The sequence below is a fragment of the Cuculus canorus genome, chromosome 10 (assembly GCF_017976375.1).
Source record: "Cuculus canorus isolate bCucCan1 chromosome 10, bCucCan1.pri, whole genome shotgun sequence".
In the NCBI taxonomy this organism is placed as follows: Eukaryota; Metazoa; Chordata; class Aves; order Cuculiformes; family Cuculidae; genus Cuculus; species Cuculus canorus.
The window spans coordinates 16,099,678-16,125,208 of NC_071410.1; the positions used below are offsets into that span (position 1 = coordinate 16,099,678).

The window sequence follows — 25,531 nt, forward strand, 5'->3', positions numbered from 1 at the left end:
ACCAGTGCACACTTCTCCAACAAATCTAAACACAACCACTTGTGTGTTGAAATATGCTCAAAAAGCCTTCTTTTCTGTAACTGGTTATGTGATCATTGCTGTCAATAATCCTGAAGAAGAATAAAGATGTTTACAGTATACATAAAACCAAAGACAGATGGTTATGTTCCTGAGTTCCAGGACTTCAACCTGCTGCAATTTAATTTAATTAAAATGAAAACTGAACAGAATGCATTATTAAATATTGGTAATACACTGGCAGAGGAAATAATTTTGACAAAAATTCATATAATGGATGCATATAAAGGGCCCTGACTACTACAGTGTGTCAAATTAAATAAAGCTTTATTGGTATCTAACAAAGCACTCAAAATATGAAGATTTTTGTTTCCATTTTGCAAGAAGCATAATTAAAATAAACTTCAAATAAAAGAAAAAAATAAGCAGCAATTAAATAATTTATGTGTTGTCATCCAGTACGATTGCATAAGCTTTATTCATATTTAAACGCATTATGCTCATCTACTTCTAATTTGGGAATCTGTAACTACAGTATCATTTCATAAGATGTTATGCATTTGATTTAAATTGTTTTAAATTCCTGATATGCACTGGACTTCATGAGCATCAGAAGACTCTTAAATGATGCAGAAGGAGCAGGAATACTCAACTGATCCCTCTCAAACATGTTAGTGTTACCGTGCAGTGACAGACTCTGAACACAGGGCACGTGTAGCTGTGCTGAGGAAAGACCCACGTTGCCCCCGTGACCCATCTGGTGCTGCCTGATCCCCTACAGGAGTGCCAAAGGACACACTGGAATTTGTTTTCATTTCTGCATTTGCAAAAAGCTGTGTAAGTGAATCCAACAATCCGCTTAATATATTCCCTCACTGCAGAACACCAGCAGGAATCCGTACCTGCAGTGGGCAGGGATAGACTTGCCCCCTAACCACAAGATTTCACGAAACGGGCACTCCTGCTCCTCACCATGCACCACACCCGAGAGGTTCAGAGCCCTTTCTGGTGCCAGTGCCAGCACTCGACTCACCCCTTTGAAAACCTGGCCACCCTTGTGCAGATGTGCACCAGATGTGCTAGGTCAGACGCCGACAGGATGACGCAGCCATTCAGGATGTCTCGCACTAAAGGCTGGTGTGTTGATCACTTTAGGCCAATGTAATGTGTGAATTACAGCTGCAATGAGACTTGGGCTTCTGCACTAGCATTCATCGCAGATCAGGAAACTAATGAAGCTGAAAATTTATCACTTATTTTCTAGTCGCTTCAGTTTTCAGCCGAATTTGTTCCTGATCTGGCTCATTTAATGATCAAATGAATGTGAGTGGTAGCCCAGGAGTAAGGAGAGAACATGTGAACGTCCCTTCTGGCAGCATCCTGCAGTTGCATCTGTTGAAGCACGCTCCGGGACCACAGCCCTAGAATAACCTCCTTGTTTTCTGATACATTCCTATGTGCATTACATGACTTAAATGATACTATATATTATATATATTATATATATATTATATATTATTATATTATATTTTATATATATTATATCATATATATTATATACATGATATAGTATATAATATATTATAATATTATATATTATAATATTATATATATTATATATTATTTTATATATTATATATTATATATTATTTTATATACTATATATATTCTATATTATATATATTATATATATTATACTATATTTTAGTCTCATAATTATTTGTGGACGCCATACATGGCTGCATTTGCAGCATTCTCCAGGTAGAAATTACTAGGAAAGTGCTATAGTCCTCCTTTCTCCCATCACCTCTCCACGCAGTTGCCCCACAGACTACCTGGTTAGGAGCACATGATAACAAGAGTCACACACACTCTGGGAGTTGAAGGGCACGCGTAGACTGGATGGCAACTTTTGGCTTTGCATAGGTCAATTTGCAGGCACACTACCTGTACAGACAACACAGCAGATCCTGAAGAGAGCTTCTGGCTGTCCCTCAGAACAGCATTTTCATGTATAGAAAGTGGTAAATTCCTCGTGAGTGCAGATGGCTCCATGTAGCCCTTGCTATTCTTGTTTTATAGCCTGCTACAGCTCCTCTGACTTAAAAAGCAAACCAAAACTGCTAAGGAAGTGAATAGGGCTTACTCACAGTATTAAGCTTTGCTGATAAGGTAAATAATCTTAATGGAAAGTATCTATAAGATTAGTCTATTAAGGAACATAACCCCAAATTCAATTTAAAAAAAATACTAAGTCTTTTAAAAAACAAACAATGAAATTCATGAAAAAAAATGGCCAGCTAAATAAAATGTATGTGCATAGGCGGCACTTCTGTAGCTACTCTCAGCACAGTTGCTCGTGCTGCTTGGTAAATAATGTCTACGAAACATGATGATTTTCACATAAACATCTTTAAACAGCAAATCAAGAAGTTTTAACTGTTGGGGATGTGAAATGTAGTAAGAAAGGATGCCTAAAAGTTAGAGAACCCAAAGTGGAAATGACATTTTAAATGTCACAGCCAAAAAATGACAGAAACAATGACACACCAAAGGTCATATTCAAAGTAACATTCAAAACCAAAGACAACTGAATATAATGCTGTTAGTACATAACCATTCTCCAAGGGAAAAGGGGATTTTCAAATTGATTAAATTAGAAAGATGACATTGGAAGAACAAGAAAATAAATGTTCTTAGGAAATCATACCAGTCACTTTAGCTGAAGAGGCATTTGATTTAGAAGAATGTAAGCGCAGCAACAAAATTTATAAGCCATATTTTCCTGGCTTGATGTGTGTGAGCACTTCTGCTTACATCAAGGTGATTCTACATACCCATTGCCTCAGCCAGACCAGAAACCTTCTGTCCGTATATATCTGTCTTATTCCAGGCAAATGTGTACACCAAATTGGCTGCAGCAGGAAACCATTTTTGAAGCAAACGTCCTTCAACAGCGACTATCAGATGGACTTTTGTCATTCCAGAGGGAATGGTTGTGTGTGTCAAAATAATGCGCAGCAAAGTTTTATACCCTGGAGTTCGACTACTGAGATAACTCAGCTTCACAAAACTTGAAGGAATTGGGATTTCCTCTTGGACCACCTTGGAAGACAAAAACACATAATTATATCTATAGCCAACAAAAACGCAAAATTATAATAATAACAGCAAGTGTTTATTTTACATTTCACAATCATGATGTGAACAACAATTCCACTTAAAACACTGCTATCTTCTGTGTTTATTTCAGCAATGCAGCAGCCAGGCATACTGAAAAATGTCCAACACTGGAAACTGCTTGGTCAACTTACTGGATGGCGATCTGTCTATTTTGATAAAGAACCTCTTTCTCCAATTCTCCTATCAAACGAGGAGCAAATACTATCTCTGTGGACATGTTCTTCCATATAAGCTCTACAGCTTTACCTCGGCTTTATTATTTGGTTTACTTAATGAGTGTTCTTAACCAGAACATAGTTAAAAACTTATTAAAAATCTGTATACACTTCATGTACTCCATTTTGATCTGAAGATATTATCCTGGAGATACTAACTCTAACTCGGGGAGAGCTAAGAAAGAAATCAAATCTTTCTGCTAAACTATCTTCTGTGCAAAAGTGCTTATAGTGAGGCTGAGCTGCAGCAGGAAGAGGCGCAGCATATGAAGGAGCAGTGTAAGGAACATAACGAGCTAACTGGGGACACAAGGCGGTGAAGATAAAACTGTCTGGGCGTCACGGTCACCTAGCTAACAGGTGAGTCCTCAGGGTGTGCAACAGGGTTCAAATCCCATGGCACTGCTGTCAGTGCCGCTGACTGAATCCCTTGGATCAAAGCTGTCTTGGATATGCCCACTGAGGGGTAGTATCGGTTCCTGGCTGCAATGAAGATAAGCTCTCAGCAACTAGAGGGACTGCGAAGACTGTCAGCTTGTGAGCGAAAAGAATGAAACTTGGCCTTGACCTTTTGAATGATGTGGGCCCTGGAGCTACAAAAAGGGATTTAGCTCTTCTGATCTCCTGAGAGAAAGGAGCTCTTCTGGGATAGACTGTGTATGAGCAGGCAAGAGAAGAAAGCAGCTTCTTGGAGGATGCCATCACAGTTACGGAAAAGCCACCAAAAACTAGACTGTGTTTAATAAGGTCAATAATTTTAGTGTATTTCTGTAATAACAAGCCAATCTGTCTCAATGTTGAATTTGTCAAGCTTGAACAATATGAACCATTTTGTTTATATTCCCCAGTTTCTTGATTTTTTTTTTGTTTAACAATAGATTATTTTACTTTCAAAACAATTTTATTTACAAGTTGCAACAGCATCACTGTCATAGGATTGCTGCAGTAGAGCTGGAGGGCTGCCAGCACTTGTCGTTTTGACATATAAAATGTAGCGTTGCCAGGGAAATCCTGCTCCCTTTACTGTTCCTGATTTGCAGCGTTCCCCTTCTTTCCTGCTGACATCCCAGCTGCCCCCTCTGTTGTACATCTGACATCTCTTCTCATTTTTTAATAGAAAAGCAGGAAGAAATATTCATGCATTAATACTTGCTAATATATCTTCTTCTCCTATTATTCTGTGTTACTCTTTGTTCATTTCTTAGTAGTGTACAATGAAACTTAACACTCTAAGGACCTGCAGTGACAAAAAAAAAAGGACTGGAGGCAGTTTCTATCCAAGTAGACTGCGTCTTTGGGTACCTTGCTGTTATAAGAAGACACAGGAATACCTCACATGGAGTGACGTGACCCAGTTTTTTCCTACTAGTGTGTATTAGTTATGTTCATTAGTTGCACTTTAGTACATTCTGTGAAACAACACTATAGCCATCAAATGTGATAATGTTTTTAATAGTTATGGAGACATCTAGACATAATTGAGTTCAATCAGAGGTCTCTTATATGTAGAATAAAATCCCTCAATCAGGAGCAACACTTTTACAAGAAAAAGAGAAAAGACTGGAAATATTCCTCTCTACAGGTAGCCTCCAAAATATCTTCCAGACTCACTCAGTGAAATTTAAAGAGAACCCAAAAGAGGCCTTATTGACCAAAGCCTGTGAAGTTGTATTTCGTTGGGTGTTTGACCCATACGATCTTTTAAGTCTCAAACAAAAGAATGGTTAAAGGTTAATGAACAATTGCTTTGAAACACTTAAGGGAGTGCCAAGAAAAAAAGACATTTAAATAAAAAAAGTCCTAAAGATTGTGTTAAAAATGCCCTACCTTGGAAAGAAAGTAATAAAAACCAAGAAACTAAAACATAGCTGGAGATGCTACTGTAAAGAACTACAAGATGTGAATGGATGAAATGTCCTAGGAGTCTTTAAATCACCTTGGGTCATGTTTCACATTGACATATGGGGTAATTGTACTGTGTATCTGTAACCTCGGGGTGGTTTTGTGCATCACTATAAATAAATCAGAATTTCAATAATAAATCATGTTAGGACTCCCCACTTTATTCTACTTGGAGGTAAGAAATGAAGCACATTAAAATATCATCAGAAAATAAAGAAGGAAGAAAAGAAAAGCATCCTGTGAAACAGTACCAGAGAGACACAGATTGTTGTCGCTCTGACAAGTGAATAACACAGCAGTTAACTGTTCTCTATTTGATATCACCTCCTAAAATTGCCTAGAACACGTTCTGCAATTGAACAAAATGTTAATTGGAAATTAATGTTAATTTTTTATTACCTGTAGCTCTGGAATAACGGTTCCTCTTTCGGGACAGGACCCTCCAAATGCTGTCAAGGGTGAAGGGAGTACAATCGGATTTGGGCTGATAAAACTACTGATGTCACAAGATGGTGTGTCTGACTCTGTTCTTTGCATTACAACTTTGTCTATGATCATAAATCTATTCCAAGGCAACCAAAGTGTCCTTTTTTCAGATATAAAAGGAGATCTGTCAAAAACCAGTGTGACAGAGATGCCTCCCACAGCCACAAGGTCAAAACTGGAAGAGAAAACAAAACGCTTTGTTTCTTTTTGTTTTATCATCGTATTACCACAACTTTAAATGCATCACAATGTTGTGTAATGCTGTTCATTACAGTCCTTAATGCACTATGTGAAATCATTCAAGTATGCCTTCCTGGCACCACTTTAGCGTGCATGAAGAAGCTTTACCTCTCCGTGCTTTCTCCCTGTAAGCATCAATAGCAAGGTACAGTGCTTCGCTATTACTTGACCTATCTCCCCTCTATTTATCAACTAGAATCGATACTAATGAGTCATCTGCAACAAGAGTGTGGACCCACTTGGTTTATATGAAAAGCAATTCGTAGCCCAGAAAAGGGATGCTACTCATAATCTATGCAGGTACAGCATGCAGACAAAGAAGACTTAAAGTCTGTTAGTCTTTATTACCACATCCCTTTCCCTTTTTCTAAAAGCAGTAGGAGGAAAAGGTTGAGTACACTGAGCAGGAGTCCCCTCTGTGCAGGATATGAAATTTTTGGGAAAGATGCAGATTAATTGCACTGAGAACTGAATCAGCTCTTGTACATAAGGCAGGTGATCCTCTTGAGAGCTATTGTGAAGAACCTTTGGCATATCTGGGCTGCAAAGCAGTGGGACACAGAAGGCACAATATAGTCTCAATTTTCTGAGTTTCTGACATCCACAGTCAGGCAACATAAGGTAATATGTAAATAGATACTTCACCCTCTGTATTATTGAATGCATCTATTATGGAGGCTTTTGATGGTAACAAACTGTGATAAGAAGTCAGACTTAATTATGCATATCTCATCACATTTCCCAAATGACACCGATTACAGTCACAGTGAAATACAGGTAGCATATTTTAATGCAACAACTTTATCCCGGGTAGTGTAGGGAGGAAATGATAATTACTAACTTTCAGTAGTGTGATTTGAAAGTCAATAACTAAAGTAAAATAAATATGCATGCTCCTTACTTTTATAAATTGATAAAGCCAAATTAAAAAAAAAATATGTGGAAGCAGTGACCAATTACACTTTTTCCCAGTTGGAAAACAGTTTCTGACTTTTTTGCCGTTCACAACATACCAAGGAAGATGAAGTCCTTAAACTGCCCTTAGCAGCTTAATTCAAGTTAATGAGGAAATTGCAAATAGATGGCCAACCCTAGAGTGCAATGTAGAACACACTGGAACTTCTCTCTTCAAGAACTGAACTCAGGCCTACAAAACTGAGGAAGAGAGGGAAGGCAGCATTGTTCAGGGCTGGCCGTGGAGCAACAATTTAACCATTTTGGCTCTGGAAAGAGCCTGTCCTCACTTTTAGTTGTGTCGCTCAGGTGATCAGCTAAAGGAGTTAACATCATTGACTTGGGACACTCACAGTTAATGACAGAAAAAAGAAAAGGGAAGACAGGAAATTCTCTAAAAAGCCTGACTAGTGAAAATATTCAAATGTCAAGAAGGTATTGTTACAGTAGTAAAATTTTGACTCCAGGTGTTTGAATGTCACTGTCACCTTGTTGCTGTTGAGTTTTTTTCTCCTCTTTCTTCTTTGGTCCCTTTACCACAGACAGCTCTAATTAAAGTTACTACCACAACAGAGAGCCAGATGCTATTCTCGATCCACGCTATGAACAGTGCCATCATGTACCATTTTGTACACGAATAGAAGATCGTACACAGCCCTTACTGTGCAAATCTAAACCAGCGAAACACCATACATGAAAGTCTAACCTTCCATCCTGTCGACTGATGGTGTATCCATACTCATTGTGGTGCAGAAAACTGACATTCACTCCAACCAAAGGTGTTCCATCTATTGCTGCCACCTGGCCTCGAATGACACAAGCCCGCCTGTAACAGAAAGAGTAGACGGCAGCATGTTAGACGCATGAGGGTGAGAAGGCCACTGATTTCAGAAACCGTGTCCCAGACAGACAGAACTACTCTGATATCATTACGACTGTTGATTTTGAAGGAAAATTCAAACAAGTCTAAAAGATTAATTTGAAAAAACATTATCTCATGAAGACGACACACAGACTCTTGCAGGAATTGCTGTTGTATTGAGAATATATTTCCATTTCCGGCCATATTTCAGGATATCATTTGTTCTGCCACTGAATAGCACAGCAAAGGTTTCACTGATAGCGTGATTTAGCCTGCTGCAGCTCTAGGGGGTGATGATTTGTTAAAGGGGAGAATGAAACCTCATTCTCTGCTGCTAAGAATAGGGCATCGCTGTCTATTAGAAAAAAGCTGAACTAATATGATAAGGCAGCAGTGAGACACGTGGTCTGCACTGCACTTCAGAAAGTTATAGAGGTAAATTCAGAGAATGACTAATCAAGTGTAACATACCTTTTTCTCAATCCCCCATGACATGTTATGCCCTTTTAAATTCCCTCTGGGATGTGTTGGTACCCACCTTCCAGCATAAAAATCCTCCCGTTTGAGTAAAGAGGTTGGAATAAGGCAGCATACAGAATGCATCGAAGTCAACGGACAGGAAAGTGAACTCATTACTAAGTGGGTCTAATCGGAGAGTAAAAGGATCACAGAATCATAGAAAATGAGAGCTGAAAGGAAATACAAGACTTTACCTTGTCCATTCCTTTGCCTCAGGTAAGATCAACTACACCTACATTACTCCAGACAGACGCTTGTCTAACTCCATAACCTCACCAAGTAACCCATTCCAATTCTTCTGTGGGAGGGCTTTACTCATGGCAATTTTTTTCTACTGTCTAATTTGAATCTCCACTGCTGCCCTTTAAGACCATTACTTTCACCCTAGAAACAGAAACGGTGAAGAAATCACTCTCTTTTTCTCAGCTTTAGTCTATTATGTATTTGAAGACTGAAATGGAAAGAAGGCAAGTCTCATCAAGGATAAGGAATAAGATGCAAAAATACCCTTATAGTGGAGATTAGGACCTAGTAGGATTTTCTAAGGGCTTACACAGCTGCATTCCACTGAAACACCTTCCTGTATTTGTCCTGTGCTGTCAGATATGCTACATTAGCATATTTGCACTTGCTGAATGGATCCAGGTCTTGGGATCTAATTATACAACTGCACATATTTCCTGGAACTGTGGTTTCACATATCGAAGTGAAGAGTGCATGCAGAAGTCCTTTGATAATGATAAGAAGCGTAAGGTCAAACCCAAAAGAATACTTACAAAAGTAACCACTGCTAATTACTCGATATAAACAATAAGCATAAATTTAGACATATTTGTTTCTCTCTCAGTTTGAAAGTTCATGGTAGACCTCAACAAGAACATCCTACCTCTGCACAGTGACTGTGTAACCTAAAGGAAAAACTTGACAGCTCCTATGATGAAAGTTATTTAGGAGTCTCTATACGAACTTAAAAAATATCCCTTTTGTTATTAAATAATCATCATCCAATGAAATCATATGCACAAACTGGAGAACATAAATTTCTGAAATTTCTGACTTGTTTCACAAGGTCCCATTCTCCAAAGCCACTTGACAGGACACTCATTTATCACAATGATATCATCAAACCCGGCTGACTACAAACTGAGAAAATGCAACTAGTAGAAATTAACCCCTTCGTGAATATTTAATTCACTATGGTTGCTAATATGAATTCTATGCTCTCAGGACACAGAAAAATGCAGATTTTCAGCAAAGATACTGATAAATTCCAGAAGAATGGGAGAGGCTGCATTACTGCCAGTATGCAAAACAGAGTACTAATTTACCACCTTTTTGTTTTCTACATTAACTAAATTGGTCGTGGTCCTATCTGTAGGCAAAACTTGCTGCTCCACTGAAGGCAATCAAGCTCTTGTGTGTCTCAACAGACTCACTCACCAGAATAGCTGGGTTCAATTGCTCTTTGATTTATTAGAGCAGAAAATGCCCGTTTCTATTGTTTTCTCATATTTCTAACATCAATAGACCTGTCTTTCCTTTCCTAATCCCTTTAGTAGTGTACTCCATATATTTACAACACACATCGGTGTGAGAGAGACCCGTAAGAGTCATCATTATTCAGTACGTTATTCTCCTACTTCTGTTTGTTCATTCCACACAAACCCATCTTCTGACTCTACTCTGTCCTCATATTTTATCAAGCAGATTTGTGTAATAACAACTTATCAAAGTCTTCATTATTTCACACATACTCTATCCTTCCTCTCCTCATTCACTTTACTTCTCGTTATTCATAAATAATATGAAGAGATGTATCTTTCAACTTTCTTGCTCCTTTTTTATTTGTCATATTTTACAAGCCGCAGACATTTACAGTATGTGATAAAGACTCATAAACCTCATTATTCTACATTTTCTGCATTGAACTGTCTTTGTAATCTTTTAGATTTTAAACGTTTAAAGCCTTCCTCTGTGTTGCTACATTTGCCCATATTATTTACTGTCTTTTTATTACCTACTCCAAGTTGAAGAGCCTTCTACTCTCTGGATCCTCTAGAATTCGCAGCTTCTACTAAATCTCTGACTAAGTGTTTGATCAGAATTAGTTTTAATTTTTGCATTTACTGTAGGTAGGAAAACATTTTTCAGTTACTTTATGACTGGCACTAATCTCGAAGGCTTAGGGAGGTAACAAACAACTCTTCAGTTTGCAGCAGGTTCTATCTCCTTTCCCAATACCCCGAGAGCCCAAAAAGCAGATAACTGTGCCTGGAGGCATGCTGGTATGCAGGTTCCCTGAAGCTTTGCTGCTTGCAGAAGACCTCACTTAATTCCTCTTCTCACTAGAGCTTTCAGGGCATGTTCTCTCTAGTAATGTCACTTCATACTCAACTGCAACTTCACGCTTCCTTGCTTGAACATTTACCCTCTTTCCAGATGAGCTATGGACCTTGCTACCACTCACTGCTTCTCTTAATTTTAAGAGAGAAACCTCTAGAGATCCCTCTCGATGTGCTGTATGTCCCTTTTCTATGCCCAGTCTCTAAGACTTATTCTACACGCTTGTGAATAGCCCGTTTTTCTTTATCATGGGTGATAATACCCCATACTGCCTCCGCAACAGTCACCTACTGGCAACGATTGCATAATCTTGGACTGAGGCTATCCAAGTTGTAGTAATAAATGTCTTTTCTAATTTGGAGGAGCTGGGAAGGAACATGCTCCTGATGAGCCACCTTAGTGTTTTCAAATGCATTAAGTGTGTTTCTAGTTCCCTGGCAAGCTGTACTAAATCTGCAACTCCAGAGGGAGCAGTTGGCTTTTTGAGAGAAAGCAGAGATTCCCACGGGTTGCAGGTGGCCTAAAAGAAGTAGGATTTTTCTGCCAGTGCTTCACGGGTCATTCCACTGAGAATCCCAACTCAGTGTGTCTCAGCTCTCTGCCATCAGGCATTTGTTTGACATCTCTAATGTAAAATATAAATGGAAATCTAAAATTCTAGATGCATTCACTACTTGTAAAGCATTTTATTATCCCCCCACCTTTCCACTTTGCTCTGCTACTACTTATCTGCTATTTTTTTTTGCTTTTGTTTTGTGTGTTACTTTGCCAGTATTCTCTGAGCACCTCAGGCCGAGACATTAAGCTCAGATGTGGAACTCCATCAGGCAACTTGTGAATTCACGTGTCACATTATCAGAAGCTGTCATTTATTGTATTACATTTCTGATTAAAATCTTCAATCAGAGAAATTAAGCTAAAGGCTAGTAAGGTACATTCGTTTCTTCCTGCTGACAATGTTGCTGTAAGCAGCCTTTGAAGGGTAATTAATTCAGTGCTATACACTGGACCCTTTTTGTAGGCAATTTGCAGTGAGTCAAATAGCTCGCCAGCAGCATGCATTAAAAATATTCGGCAAAGAAACAAGCCAAAAACCTTCCTGAAAAGCAAGCAGTTGATAAAAACATTTTAATCATCTACACCCTGCTACATGCAGTAGGTCAAAACCGTTCCTGATGTAAGCAAGTACATTTTCATTTATTCAGAATGTGTCTAATCTACCTTTCAGCACATCACAGTTTAAGTTGGGAGCTTGTAAAAATCCAGTAGAAATGACATAGCTTCGACATAAGAAAAAGCAAACTATGTTTTGAAAACATTTAGCTCCTTGACACTATTCCTTGAGCCATGGCTCAATGCTACACCCTGACAGCACCGTAGAAGCCAAATGTTAAAAAATTAGATTTAAGCTAAAAGTTCAGGATGCAAATGCAAAAGGATGGATGTCACAACAGTTCTCAGAACAACTGCTTTTACTATTAACCATGATGTTGAAAATGCCAGGATATAGCAGAAACAAAACACTCTCAGTCTGAAGGACAGAGATAATCTTCACCATTTTTCTGATAGCTTTCCCAAATCTATTCAAATTTACTTTGGCTTTATCTACAGCGAACTTCATGTAAATATCACTCATAGTGGAGTTCCACTGACCTATTGCACAGTAAAACACTGCACAATGTCATTTGAAAACACTGCATAGATGTTTCTTCTTTAATCTTCCTATTGGTCTCAGGGGGTTCTTGCAAAGGAGGAAAAATAAAAGTCAAAATTTGAGCACCAGTGGGAATGCATGTCAGTGCTCCGAAATAAACTATTTCATCCAGTCCTTCCAACAGTTATAGCTGAACCACCACTGCTTTAAAATAAGTGACATTGCAGGCAGCCATGACTTAATATCATCTGCCTGGATGCAACCTTTTCATCAATAGACACAAGAAGATTAAAAAACCCTAAGCATTCTTTGGTCTGTACTAGATAGGCAGGATCACAGATTACTGATATTTTACTGTGGTAACAGTTGTCTTTCTATATCTTTTCAGTAATCTTAATTCCCAGGAGAAGAACAAACACTGGATGACAGTCAGATTGACAATGTCAGAGGAAGATTTCTGAACAGAGGCAGCACAACCAAGCTGTTGCCTCCTCCTGAGATCTGTCATCCTTGAGGAAAATTCTGGCAGTTTTTAATAATATTTGACTTATGGATGAGCAATTTTTCAACAGCCTGGAAGACTTGAGGATCAAGCAAAGTGTGGACCAATGAACTCCTCAGGGTGCCCAGCACATTGCAGATTACTGTTGACAAAATCCAGGAGACATGGCACAGTGCAAGTCTCCGGGCACTGCCCTGATTTAAAAAATACTGCCAGCCTCATCTGCATCCCAATGATCTTCTCACCAAACTAACTAGAAATTTCTTTACAGTGGGAGGAAATGATATCTGGGGTGTGAACAATGCACCAACACAAGTACAAGTTGTATTCCTCAGTTGTCTAAAGTATCAAACCACGGCGAGGGTGGGCTGCTGCTTCCACATGAGCTTTCACTGCTTTTCATTCTTCGAAGGCATGGCAGATATCAGGGTAAAGAAAGACTGTACTCAGAAAAAGCTTTTAAATCCAAGTTAAATCCTATCAATGATAGCTTTAAAAGATCAGTTCCTTATATCTATAAAAGCACGTTGATGGGATTATGCGCAATCTGGCTGCTAACATTTGCAATGTCACAGAACACTGTACAGGCAACTTGAGTGCTCACTTCCTCTCTGAAAACACCTCACTGTGAGGCATTTTGATGAGAAAATATTTCACTGATGACTTTTAGTTTAAACGGCGTACATCCTGCGAAGGACCTCGCACCGGGTGCAATGGCACTGTTCCTTCAGCGAGAGACCTGCCACTGGCAGGTGGGTGCTTTTCATGGACTTCATTTTCATGCCCTATTGTTCTACATATTTATAACACCCTGTTACATTATTAATAGTGATTAAATGTTTATGTATTTCAGATCAATAAAGACTCTGTTTACATATTTACTTTATTAAAAATTAATAAGTTACAAAAAGAAAGTGCACTGAATTTGTGCACAGCTATAGAATGAAGTCAAGGTTGTAACCCAAGTGCTATGTAATATAGTGTGAAAATAAAAAAATTCTTATGCCCTTATTACTGGAACATGGTTTATCTAATGTATAGGCCTAGCTGACAGGGGTAATAGTTAGGCGATGTGGATGATTTGTGGATCTCTCTGTCAGCATGTAAGTTATAGCTTCCCAGGTGAACTACAGTATAAAACCTTATGTGCCCCGTATTTCAAATGTTCAAGAAAATATGTGTTACCAAGTTTTCTGAGGAACTAAGTGCCTCTTTTCCTACTGCATAGTCTCTTTTCCTGTTAAAGGGCAAGTCAATCTCGCAAACTCTCAGAGACCACTCCGCTGTTTGCATGACAGCTTGAGAGTAACACACAGCACGAAACGACAAACTCCACACGGGTCTATCAACATGCAGCGAAACAAACAAAAATATATTTTAATTAGGTAGCTCGATTATATGTAAGTGACATGTTAATTACAATGTGCAATTACAACTACCAATCAAATTCTAATGGGGAGAAAGATGACTGAATGCAGTGCATAGGAATCCAACTTGTCCTTCAGCCTTTTGCCGTTATACGTAGCTATATCACTTATTTCATAAGATAGCTTACCTTCCACAGCAGTCAAGGTCTTGTTGATAAGAGTAGTAGAGTTTGTTGTGACACTTCTGTGAGCTAGACAGGTAGTAATGACTATCTGATAAATGAGATCCTCATTTGATCACCAATGAAGAATTCTCAGCTATCCTGGTATTGCAGTTTCTCTCCTGGTTAAATCATTTTATTGCAGTTCTCAATATTCAGAAAAGCTTTTTTATCTGTAAGAAAACTCACCTGCTCTCAAATAAGACATCTCCTGGGATTACATGAGTGCTTTCCTTCCCAATAAGGAACCTGATTCGATCGTAAAAGAGCCTTGGAGGATGCTGAGAGAAAGGCGGTTGGCTGTGCTGAATAAGGTCAAGGGGGTCAGGCGAACCCTGGCAGAGAGGACTGGCATAACAATTGCTTTGCTGACAACAGTCAGGGTCTACACAGTCTGTCAAGCCATCTGCAATGGAAAGAATGGAAAGTTCAGGAAACTGAGTGATTCTGAGAATGAAGCACTGTCTTTACTACGGGAGACCACAGGAAGTAATTAATCAATTGGAAGGCATACTGATTGTGAGACATTCAAACTCAATAAAGCATTAATGTACAGGCTTAGACCAGCAAGGCTATTTCTCTCTAGTCATTAGCACCGTATCACCTCAGCCCACACCACAAAGAGACAACAGAACCTAGAAACGAAGTGAATACGGAAGAGTGGGACTGTCCTCACTGCAGAACAGGTAGAAGAAGAAAACCACTACACAGTACTTGTTAGTCCGATGGGTGCATGATCCACACTATGCAGCTGATACCCCTAATAGTCCTTTATTGCTTATTGCCGCTACTGTCTGTTCACTCCTGTTGAAGAATATACATTTACTAACCAGTCTGCAATAATGAAATCTGAAACGTTATCTAACTCTCATAAGCATCCGCACTACAGCAGCAAAAAAGGTATTTGTTATAGCTGTCTGACTTCTATTTTAAGGCTCGCAATAGTTTTATTGGTGCTTTAGGATGTTTACTTTTCATTTATTTGTTGCAATACTAGAATGATCCAAAACCAGAAGAATCATGACTACAGCCCTTCTGTAGTTTGTGATGTACAAACATACAACTTGACGCAGACTCCCAGTGACCTGACAGATACAGTCTTCTCCACAGATGTTTGCACCAGGAAAATAAATTTGGAAAGTGAAAATAAGGCTGTTCCTCCTCCCTCCAATCTAAATTATGACATCCAGGAGAAATAACAGGTACTTTTTTTTCCGAAAACCACATTTCTTCATGGACAGACTTGCAACAACATTTGTGGCTGAAATTCTTTTACCTTAATGTCCAAAGTTTATGATGACAAGTGAAGCACTGAAGTGCATCTAAATTAAACACCTAAATAAAACTTAAAATTGGGCTATTGGCTTTTAATTGCTTCTATCAGCAGCTTAGACATCCAAACTGCCTAAATTACACACTCACCCAGAAACAGATTTAATAAAGTATGGTAAAATGTCCAACTACCTTCTTAAACATCTATTTTATGACTTAGCTATTTCTCATTTGACAAGCACGCTGATGCACATAAAGCAAAATTAGGGCATTGTATCCTTCAACAAAGACATCTCTTTGCATTTTTAACAAGGTCGGTCTGAATAAACGTAGAGCCATCATAGAGCTGTATGGATTTCCCTTGTGTTAAAGTCAGAATGCTTTAGGATTAAAATACTGTCAGATATTTTCACTTCATGCTTTGACTTTTCATGCTCTGTTCGTACCAACGCTTTGGTGCCTATGAACTTGTACCTCCAAAGGGCAAACTGTGTTATCAGGGAAACTGCTGCTGTTCTGTTATTTACTTTAATGGGTGCGAGACCAACCCTCAGACAGCTCTGCTCTTTTCTCAGTAGAGCACATTGCACTCTGTGAATGTTCAGTAAATAACAGCATAAAATATTCACTTTGAAAAGAAAGCAAAAACCCTTCTACAGAACAAACAAGTATTAAGAAATGGGCTTTCCTGGAATCTGAAAATCCTTGCCTGACCTTGAGCAAGGTAATTGCTTGGTTAAGCAAAAAATACTAACAAATCTATTCTACTGCAGCTGGGAAATCAGCTAGAGCAGGCTAGTTTTTGTTATAATGAGCCAAGGGCAAGTGTAGATAGCTAGCAACACAAATCTAAGACCCTCTCGTCCAGCAAAGCTGGCATAGCAACATGTCAGTGGATGTTTTAAATTCTTTCCACATTCCCCCAGTCCTGGAGACATTTGCCAGCAGTGGGAGAAGAGCTTCAAGGGAAATGTTGAGTTTATTGACTTCGAGTGTAGCTACTTTATGTCCAGGAAAAGTGCTTCCTCTTATTTATCTAAAGAATAAAACTTCTTGTATTACTAATAAGTGAACTGAAAAGCATCAAACTACTATTAGGTTCTACAAGACTGCATATGTTAAAGGCTTCTACTAGACTTGAAAAGGCAATAAAGAAATGAAAATGTCTTGCTTTTCCTTTATACTGGTGCAGATCTCTGCGGAAGGCTCTCATGTGGCGAGGCATAGCCACTGAAGCCTGGCTTCTGCGGGTGGAATGGTTATGGCGGTGACAAGTCTTGCTCAAGGACTCAAGGCACTTTCTGGAAGGTACTAATTTCTACAAGCTGACTGCTGTCTGCCTAGGAAACTTGATAAACATTGGTCTGGCAGAATAAGCATCAATCAAAAAAAAGGCACACTTACTTCAGAATGACAGTATCCATGGGGAAGTTATTTTGGAGTAATTTATTCCACAGTCCCTATTCTGATTAATTTTTATCTTGTCAACAAGCCATTACATGTGGGGACCTGATTAGCTGACCCGATTCTCTTATTTGTTTAAGAAATAAACATGAAAAGTCATAGAAAAATTAGAATATGAAGATTTGCTTAGAAAAGAAATAGTTATTAAAATATCAATTAAATACTTGGCTTTATCTAACAGAGTCCTTATTCTTCTTTGCTTTGGTCAACAGTTTACGTGCCTGGGAAAAAACACTGTGCACTCATGCTGTACACAAAAAGAAACCACGTAAAGGTTCCATCTTCCAGTCAGACTCAATTTTCATCTTTTCCTCGCAGTGCACTTGTCAGCAAAGTGACGATGGTATAAATTCTTACAGGTTCTGCTAATGGAGTTATTTTGGTTTGAATTACTCGCACTTGGTTTCATTTGCCACCCCAGGCTCTCAGGGCTACAAATGAGTGGGTTTCCCATTAGTATGAAGTCCCAGAAGTATGTCTGAATAACCCATGGTGAGAATGGCATCTGTCCTAACACCACCATGAAGATACAAAGCACTGGATCCACCAAGAACAGCTTACGGCTTTGGGAGCAGAGACTGCAAAGCTGACAGAAGGAAAAATTAACAACAAAAATATAAATGTTAATCCAAAGTAGCAGCCTTCTGGGTTACAAATTTTCATTGATGACTTTTCTCTCAATTTTCATTGATTAGAGGACAATTTGTTTTGATCTCTCCTTTCAACTATGCAGATTAAAACAGATGATAGGCCTGGAGACACTCCATGGCAGTGAGGCAGGAGGCGCAGCAGCACCTGCTCCTTCAGGGACTCTTAATGCCACATATTTGGCTCAGGTCTAACTCAGGGCACTTGTATGTATTTAAGAAGTATTAACTAGAATTTTCGGAATAATGGAAATTGTAGCTTGTTACCACACAATCCAACAACATTTAGAAAAGAAATCTACTTGCATAAAACTGAAAAATATTTTTCACACTTTGTACTGAAGTAAAAAAAATAAAACACCTATTTTGGAGCAAACAGGGAACTCTTAAGGCAAGATAAAAACTTTGTTCCACTTTAGGCTCATTTAAACCTTTGATTTTAACTTAGATGATTTAAAAGAAAAAAAGAAAACAAATCTAAACCCCCAAAACAATTGATGGTAATTCAACATGACACCTATTAAAATGAACCAGGTAAAATGAGCTGGTACAGAATTCACAAGCTACATATGGAGGCAGTTTATGACAATGGAAGTCATATTAGTAAGTGCATGCATTTCAACAAGCTGATCCTATTTGAAATGAGATTAATAATCTAGGAAAATAACTCAAAACCAAATCCTGCTTAGAAACTATAGCATCAAACTCAGTCACTTGAAAATGCCAGAAATACATTAGTGAATTCGCAACCAACGGTTACGTTTTTTAGTTAAGTTTTCATATCAGCAACCAACTATTAAAAAACTCACCATGTTAAGAAAACAGCAGGGTTTCTATTAAATCTCAGAAGGCAAGTGTCAGGAGTATGGATAAACTACCACAAACAGCAAAAACTGTAATTCATACAGCGGGGGAACCTCTTTACTGAAGTTTTCGCTGTCAATTACTACAAAGCGCATCAGAGCATATGTGCAGACTAAAATGTATAACAGAAGTGTACATAATTCTGGTTTGCCATTAGCATTTTAAAATTTGTTATATGAAATGCAGTCAGGCACCTTCAAGGTGCACTACACAGATAACAAAGCATTCAGATTTTGATGAGTCTGAGATAATGTTTTCACATCTTCCAGGTACGACATTCTGAATGCAAGGCATAACGATGGAGTAGGATTTTTGTTTTAGTAAGTAAATCAGACAATTAAAATATTTTTAACATTACTACTAAAACAGAATTCACAAAGATCGACTTGAGGGTAAAAAGTACTCCATAGCACTCAAATAACTTAAACTCAAAGAGTAGGTAAGGCATGCCAAACCAAATTCCTCTATTTTAAGTCACATCATTCCTCTCTGCATTGCTGCAGTTCACAGTCAGGACAAGATTTTCCTATTTCCTCGCTGGGGAAGGAATCCTTTCAGGAAGTTTTCCATAAGGAATGACATTAATACCAATTGTGTCAACAATTTGTGTCAATGGAATCACACAATATTTTCCATCAAACCAAATACATTTTATAGCTTATACATTTATATATATATTTTTTTTTCTTTTAATATGATGGAAAGAATGTCATACTGTGATGAAATTAACCCCTCAGCTATGTTTCTACCGCAGTGATGAAAGGCTCTGTTTGTGCAAAGTACAGCACATTCTCTAATATACACATTACAATCTTTTCTACATGGATTATTGCTTTCGGCGGTAGATAAATTGGGAATGGAGCACGGACCTACCTCTCCACTGGTTACTGTCTGGCAGTTTACCTCTTTACTCACCATGTTTGGGCAGATGCTCTTACGTAATTGTATTTCAGGTTTTGTATTTGAGGTTTTCAGATGCTGCATAATATCTAGATTAAATCCTCAATGAAATAAAATAACAGTTGAAAAAGATAAAGGCCTTTTGTCGGCTTTAAGCTAATAGCAACAACATGGAAGAAATCACATATTCTGGGCCTGATATGAACAGCTCTATGCCATCAGATTTTCAATTCCTGGCTTTTCTAGTCTTCTCATCTACACTTGAATTAGAATCATAGAGTAATTTAGGTTGGAAAAGACTTTTAACATCATTGAGTCCAACAGTTAACCCAAATACCAAGTTCACCCCTAAAGCATGCCCCTAAGCGCCACATCCACATCTTTTAAATAACTCCTGTAATGGTGACTCAATCGTTTCCCTGGGCAGCCTCTTCCAGTGCTTGACAACCCTTTCAAAGATTATTTTCCTAATATCCAGTCTAAATCTCCCCTGGCGCAACTTGAGGCCATCTCCTCCAGTCCCTATTGCTTGTTACTTGGGAGAAGAGACCAACACCCACCTCGCTACAACCTACTTTAAGGGAGTTGTAGAGACCAACGAGGCTTCCAATGAGGCTCCTTTTCTCTAGGCTAAGGAACCCCAGTTCCCTCAGCTGCCCCTCATAAGACTTGTTCTCCATCCCCTTCACCTCCTCTGGACAACACCACAAGGATATTAAAGAGGTACTCAGTGGGGTCACTAATAAGGGGAGTAAAGAACAAAGCAGTTCTAATTTTGGCGGCAGTGGCTTCCCAGTGCAGCACACAATGTTCACAGCAGCTCTGTTCAAAGCACAGAGACTCTTTATTGACTGGATTTGAAAACAACAAATACAATCGGACTCTACCTCCCACATTACTCTGTTAGTCATTTTAATAAACCATCCACTATCATTAGGATCTGGCAAGCAAAATGTAAACAGTTAGCAACACTATTTGAAGTTGCTATTCTGCTTTAAAGTTCATTTAAACTCAAGAAGAGCAGAGTTTGCACCCCTTCAAGCTTTTGTCACTCATGGAGAAGACACTACTAATGGTAACTATAATAGGTTTGAACTTTTCCAGTTACTGCCAACCCCAAGATGGTACAAGAAGTGGTGCTTATGCTCGTATGGTGCATGCACACGTGCAGGCATACTCACAAACACACAACTAATAAATACACTTGCTCAGCCACATGAAAATCAGCCCATCTCTATACAAAATACTATACTTAGGACAAATAATATCTATGACCTCCATTTTCGCTGCTGCAGACCAACCCGAGGGTGTGTCTGTAAGTGCTCCTCCCAGTGTACTGTACTGATGCCTCTGTATTGATCCCAGTGAGCGTAAGCCAGCGAGGGAGCTATGGGAATGATGTCCAGAACATTCTATGATTTCCAGAGAAAGTAAAAAAATGAGCTTTAAGTTTCACCCTGCAGTAAGCAGATTTTGTTCTCTGAACTCCTTATGCAGGACAACCTAAAAAACTCAACACCACGATGCTCAACACTCGAAGGATTTGAACTTTTCGGTTCGCTCGCATGATCAATTGTTCAATACTGTTGTTGTTTGTGAACAAGATCCACGGGAGTCTTCAACTTGCATTTGCCTGCTTTCTTTTACAGATTTCAAATAAGCATTAAACAATGGCTGTGCTGACTTGTTCCACCAGAGACCCAGTTTGGTTCAATTAGGGTTGTCAGGAATCTAAGCAAACTGAATCAAAGAGTAGCTTCAGAAGAGACTAAACAGCAGTAACTGTCACGAGTCTCTCGTGTTTATTTGCACACATTAATCTAAACTGCTGCTCAAAATTTAGCCATGACACATAGCACGCAACAGACAGTGATGCTCATCACTGGGAACACTGGCATTTGTATAAGGGCATTTGAAACGCACCAATGTGCCTGCGAAAAGGCTGCAGTGTTTTATCCAGCGAGTAGCAGTGGTGTTTGGCCTTCGACACACAGGAGAATGCAAATATATTAGGGTATGTTTTTCAGAAACTGTAAGTATCCCCAGGGAGTCCTCGCTGCTCAGCAACAATGAAAATCACTCCCATCAGTATTATTTATATTGTGTAATAATAGCATATTACTTATATATGGACTCAATATCTCTGTGATGGATAGGTTATTAAAATGCCAACAGATGGGTCAGAAATACATCAATATTTTAGCAGCACTGGTTATCAACCCAAGGCTATGCTGAGTCATATATTTTAGTGTGCTTAGAAAAGCTTGAAGAAAGCTACAATAACTGTCTGAAGAAAGTGAAGGGATATTTGGGAGAGAATTCAAAGCCCGCAGTAAATAGTAATTTCCTTAAAAACAATCAGCAGAGATTGATTTGCAAATGAAAAAGAACACAATGAAAAGATAAGCAGGGAAATTAAAAGATATCTATATCAAAGAAATTAACGGGAGTAACAGGCTGCAACTTTCACCCGAAGAGAAAGACCTGCACGTGCAGCAGCAACATAAATATATATCAGAATAACAGGTAAATTGTGGCTTGGCACGGCTTGGGGGGTGACCTGCAAGGTGATGCTCGCAGGGAGCTCGAGGGAGCACCTTGTGCATCCCAATGCTGCGGCAGTCCTCCTCGCACCCAGGACACAGGCACTCGCCTTGCAGAACTCAACAGAGATTTCAAGGAATCTCTGGGAGGTGCTGAAGCTTCCAAATGAGTCTGACATAATGGCAGGACAAAACAAAATGACCTGCTCAGGAGGAGCTGCACTGTCATCTTAGAAACTGAAACTGAGATCATGTCAGTCATGACAACGAAAGAAGGAGAATGAGAAATGGGGAATAACGTGATGCGGAGGGAAGCCACGGTGAAGGAAGGGCCCCACCACAAAGGACATCTGCCTGACTTTTTGGCATTATTTAATGGACATCACACTCCTAATAGACTGCAGATGCACTCTGCAAGAGCAAGCGCAAACCACGCCGTCGTGCATCTGTTATAATGCTAAGACCTTTTCAATGATATTTGTAGTGATATTTGAACAGGTAAACATGGCCTTAAGCCTGCAAGTAGGAAAAAGCTAACAGAGAGTTATGAGATGGAATGGGAGTGGCTGATATGGTACAGTCAGGGTATAAGTACAGCATATACTAATAGGGTTCTGAAAGAAATAATATTCTCCCTGCTCAGGAAAACATTTCCGCGTGTGTTTAACCCTACCATCATGGATAACTGCACTGATGAGGAACGTAGTGCCTCAGCATTTGTGGAACTGGGAAACCTGTGAAAATGCTTGTGGCTTACCTTTATGCTAATATAGCAGTCCTTAAAAAATGAATTGAAGACTTTCTCCCTCCCAAAGCTTTTGTGCTGTTACTACAGATCAAGCAATTACACTAACACTTCGTCATGCCAAATAAATGACATTATTCAATCCCTACAGTTGGAGCATTAGTTCCAATTCCAGTTTCTAACACATGTTTTTCTTATCGTGTATTTGCATGTATTTTTATATTGCAAAAATCTCAGTTTTCAGTCTCTGAAAGTACCGTATAATAAATCAACCGGCAACTACACAAAATTATCACTCTGCCTAGCTCCTAAAATTAGAGTTTGTTTGAAACGATAATCGTTCAACTTTACCACAGCTTTGTTCTTTGGTTGTGACTTCCTCCTAATGAACTTCAAGCCCAAGTACTAAGGACTGAGATATAAATGTTTGATTTAAAAACAATTGGAAGGAATAAGACCTTTGCTAGGTCTTTGGAATATAAAATGGCACTAAATTAGGGCTAGAGCATGGTATCCTGGGCCACGTGTCACTGACTGAACGTGATCACATCCTATCGGCTTAGGAAGTTACTACCTGTCGGCTGAGTTTCTCTAACACAATTGAGCACATGCTTTTAACTCACCACAACCATAGCGAAAACAGTAATAGCTCCCATCTTTATGAGTCTAATCCAGTTATATAGCTTGATGGATGGTAACTCGTTATGCCACTGTAATATTCCCATAGTCCAAGGCACAACCTCCCAGTGAACAGGACTTAACAGGCAATGTCATGTCTCCTTCCTAATTTCTGTTTTTACTGTTGTATATACAAACCCTGAAACGCTAGGAATCAGCTTCTGATTTTATATTAACGTAATACCACTATAACTCCAATTACTTACGAGAATTTTTCTAATTTATGCTTACGCCAAATCACGTCCTATGAACTTTATATATAAATAGAAGTGGTTTTAATATGTAGATATAATTTTCTTTTCTTATATAAAATTGATTGTGAAGGAAACTTAATTACTTTTAGCCCATCTGTAGTAGCCAGATTAATTAAATATTTCTCTCTGCACTTATCTCTAATTGTAATGTCAACAGAGCTGTCCTAGTCCACGTTATGTTGCCATTAAAAAGGAAAGAGAAAATTGCTTTTAAAACCTGCAGTGAAATGATGTTAAATGTCTGCCTTAAACTGACAAATTCAAGGAGATTTAGAGTTAAAACTGCCAACTCTTTCAATAACTCACTGTTATTGCAGAATATAAAGCACCCAAAATCACAATAAAGAGCAGTTTATACAGAACCAGTTCACAGAGTGTATCAGAGAATGCTTTACATACATTACAGCCTAAAAAGGGTTTTTGTGGACAGATTTAAGAATGCAGGCGAGTGAGTCAGTGGCTCGGACAGCGGGGGACACCACCAGGCAGATGGGAATGCACGTGGGGGGCAGCGATGCCAGCTGTGGGACCTTGTGTGAAAGGGATACACACCAGCACAGAGAGAGTGGGCAGAGAGACTGTTGTCAAAAAGTCTTGGAAATAAGGTGAAAAAGGAAGGATAAGAGAGGAATAAGGCGATTTTGAATGGGGTTCAGAAATGAGGAAGCTTTTGCCAAAGGACAGCATGGTCTTAAAGCCCACAGGATACAAAATCAGAAGGTCTCAAAATATATCCGCAAATGAGGAATCATCACTGAGTCAGAATGTTTCTATTGAGGTCCCACAGTGACTTCAGTTCTTGGCCCTAAATCAAGCTTAATTTATCAATGACCTAGAAGAAAATAGACAATAATTATACCAAGGTTTGCCAGTAGAGTGGGGTATGGGATCTCACCCAAGACACTGAGATGGTCTGTAAGTGTGACACCGTAATATATATTTCAATATATCTCAGTGCACAAGCTAAAGAAAAAAATGTAACTGCTTGAAGCATTCACAGTTTGAATGAGAAAGCTGCACACTCTGCATATGGGGGAAGCACGCTGTATAGTATGGTAGTGAGGAAAGCAAAGTCCTTCTTAACAGTTGTGTAATGGAGTATTACTAAAATAGATCGGAAAAATAATTGACTCTGAGACAATCAGGAAGGAAGGTTGTGGCCTTTCATCACCGGTATATTTGAAACAGAGTCTGGATGTCTTTCTTGAGGAAAAAGCAGTAGCTTGTGTACTAGAATGAACTACCGGAAAGGAGGCAGAAAGTAACTTATGAAAGAATGTTTTTCCTAGCAATCCTAAAACTTACACAGCTTTAGAATGAATCAAGAACAGAGAGGTCTGAGGTAGGGAGCACCTAGTGCCAAATGCCCCGGTTCAGTTGGTGGAAAAGAGTGAATGATTATTTTAGCACAGGGCTCTGTTTATGGTACTTTCAAGAACTGCTTCTGCATAATTTCTGCAGTAGCTTAATCAACGATTGTTCAGATGTAGGTGCAGATAACGGCAAGAACTGTGCTGTGTCTCAATAGAAACATCAAGAAAGATATAAATGTTAAAAAATATCTCTAAATGTATGCTTTACGCTTGCAAATGTATTCATTTAATATTAACATAAGACTAAACGCTGGATGCATTTTGACAGGCACAAAGGTTTTTTCATTTGCGTATTCATTGGCTGTCTTTTCCAAAATAGATGACA

General features: G+C 38.8%; 1 protein-coding gene across 5 annotated transcripts in view; it reads right to left on the reverse strand.

Moving 5' to 3' along the window:
- The window catches only part of TENM1 (teneurin transmembrane protein 1), a 695,512-nt gene that overhangs the window by 69,141 nt on the left and 600,840 nt on the right, over positions 1–25,531 (reverse strand). For all 5 annotated transcript variants that reach the window (XM_054075918.1, XM_054075919.1, XM_054075920.1 and 2 more), the window contains 4 exons: positions 14,656–14,872; positions 7,705–7,824; positions 5,718–5,979; positions 2,856–3,123 (listed from right to left, as the gene is read on the reverse strand). In XM_054075918.1, the coding sequence (XP_053931893.1) occupies positions 2,856–3,123; positions 5,718–5,979; positions 7,705–7,824; positions 14,656–14,872 (867 nt within the window). The remainder of the gene's footprint in view (positions 1–2,855; positions 3,124–5,717; positions 5,980–7,704; positions 7,825–14,655; positions 14,873–25,531) is intronic.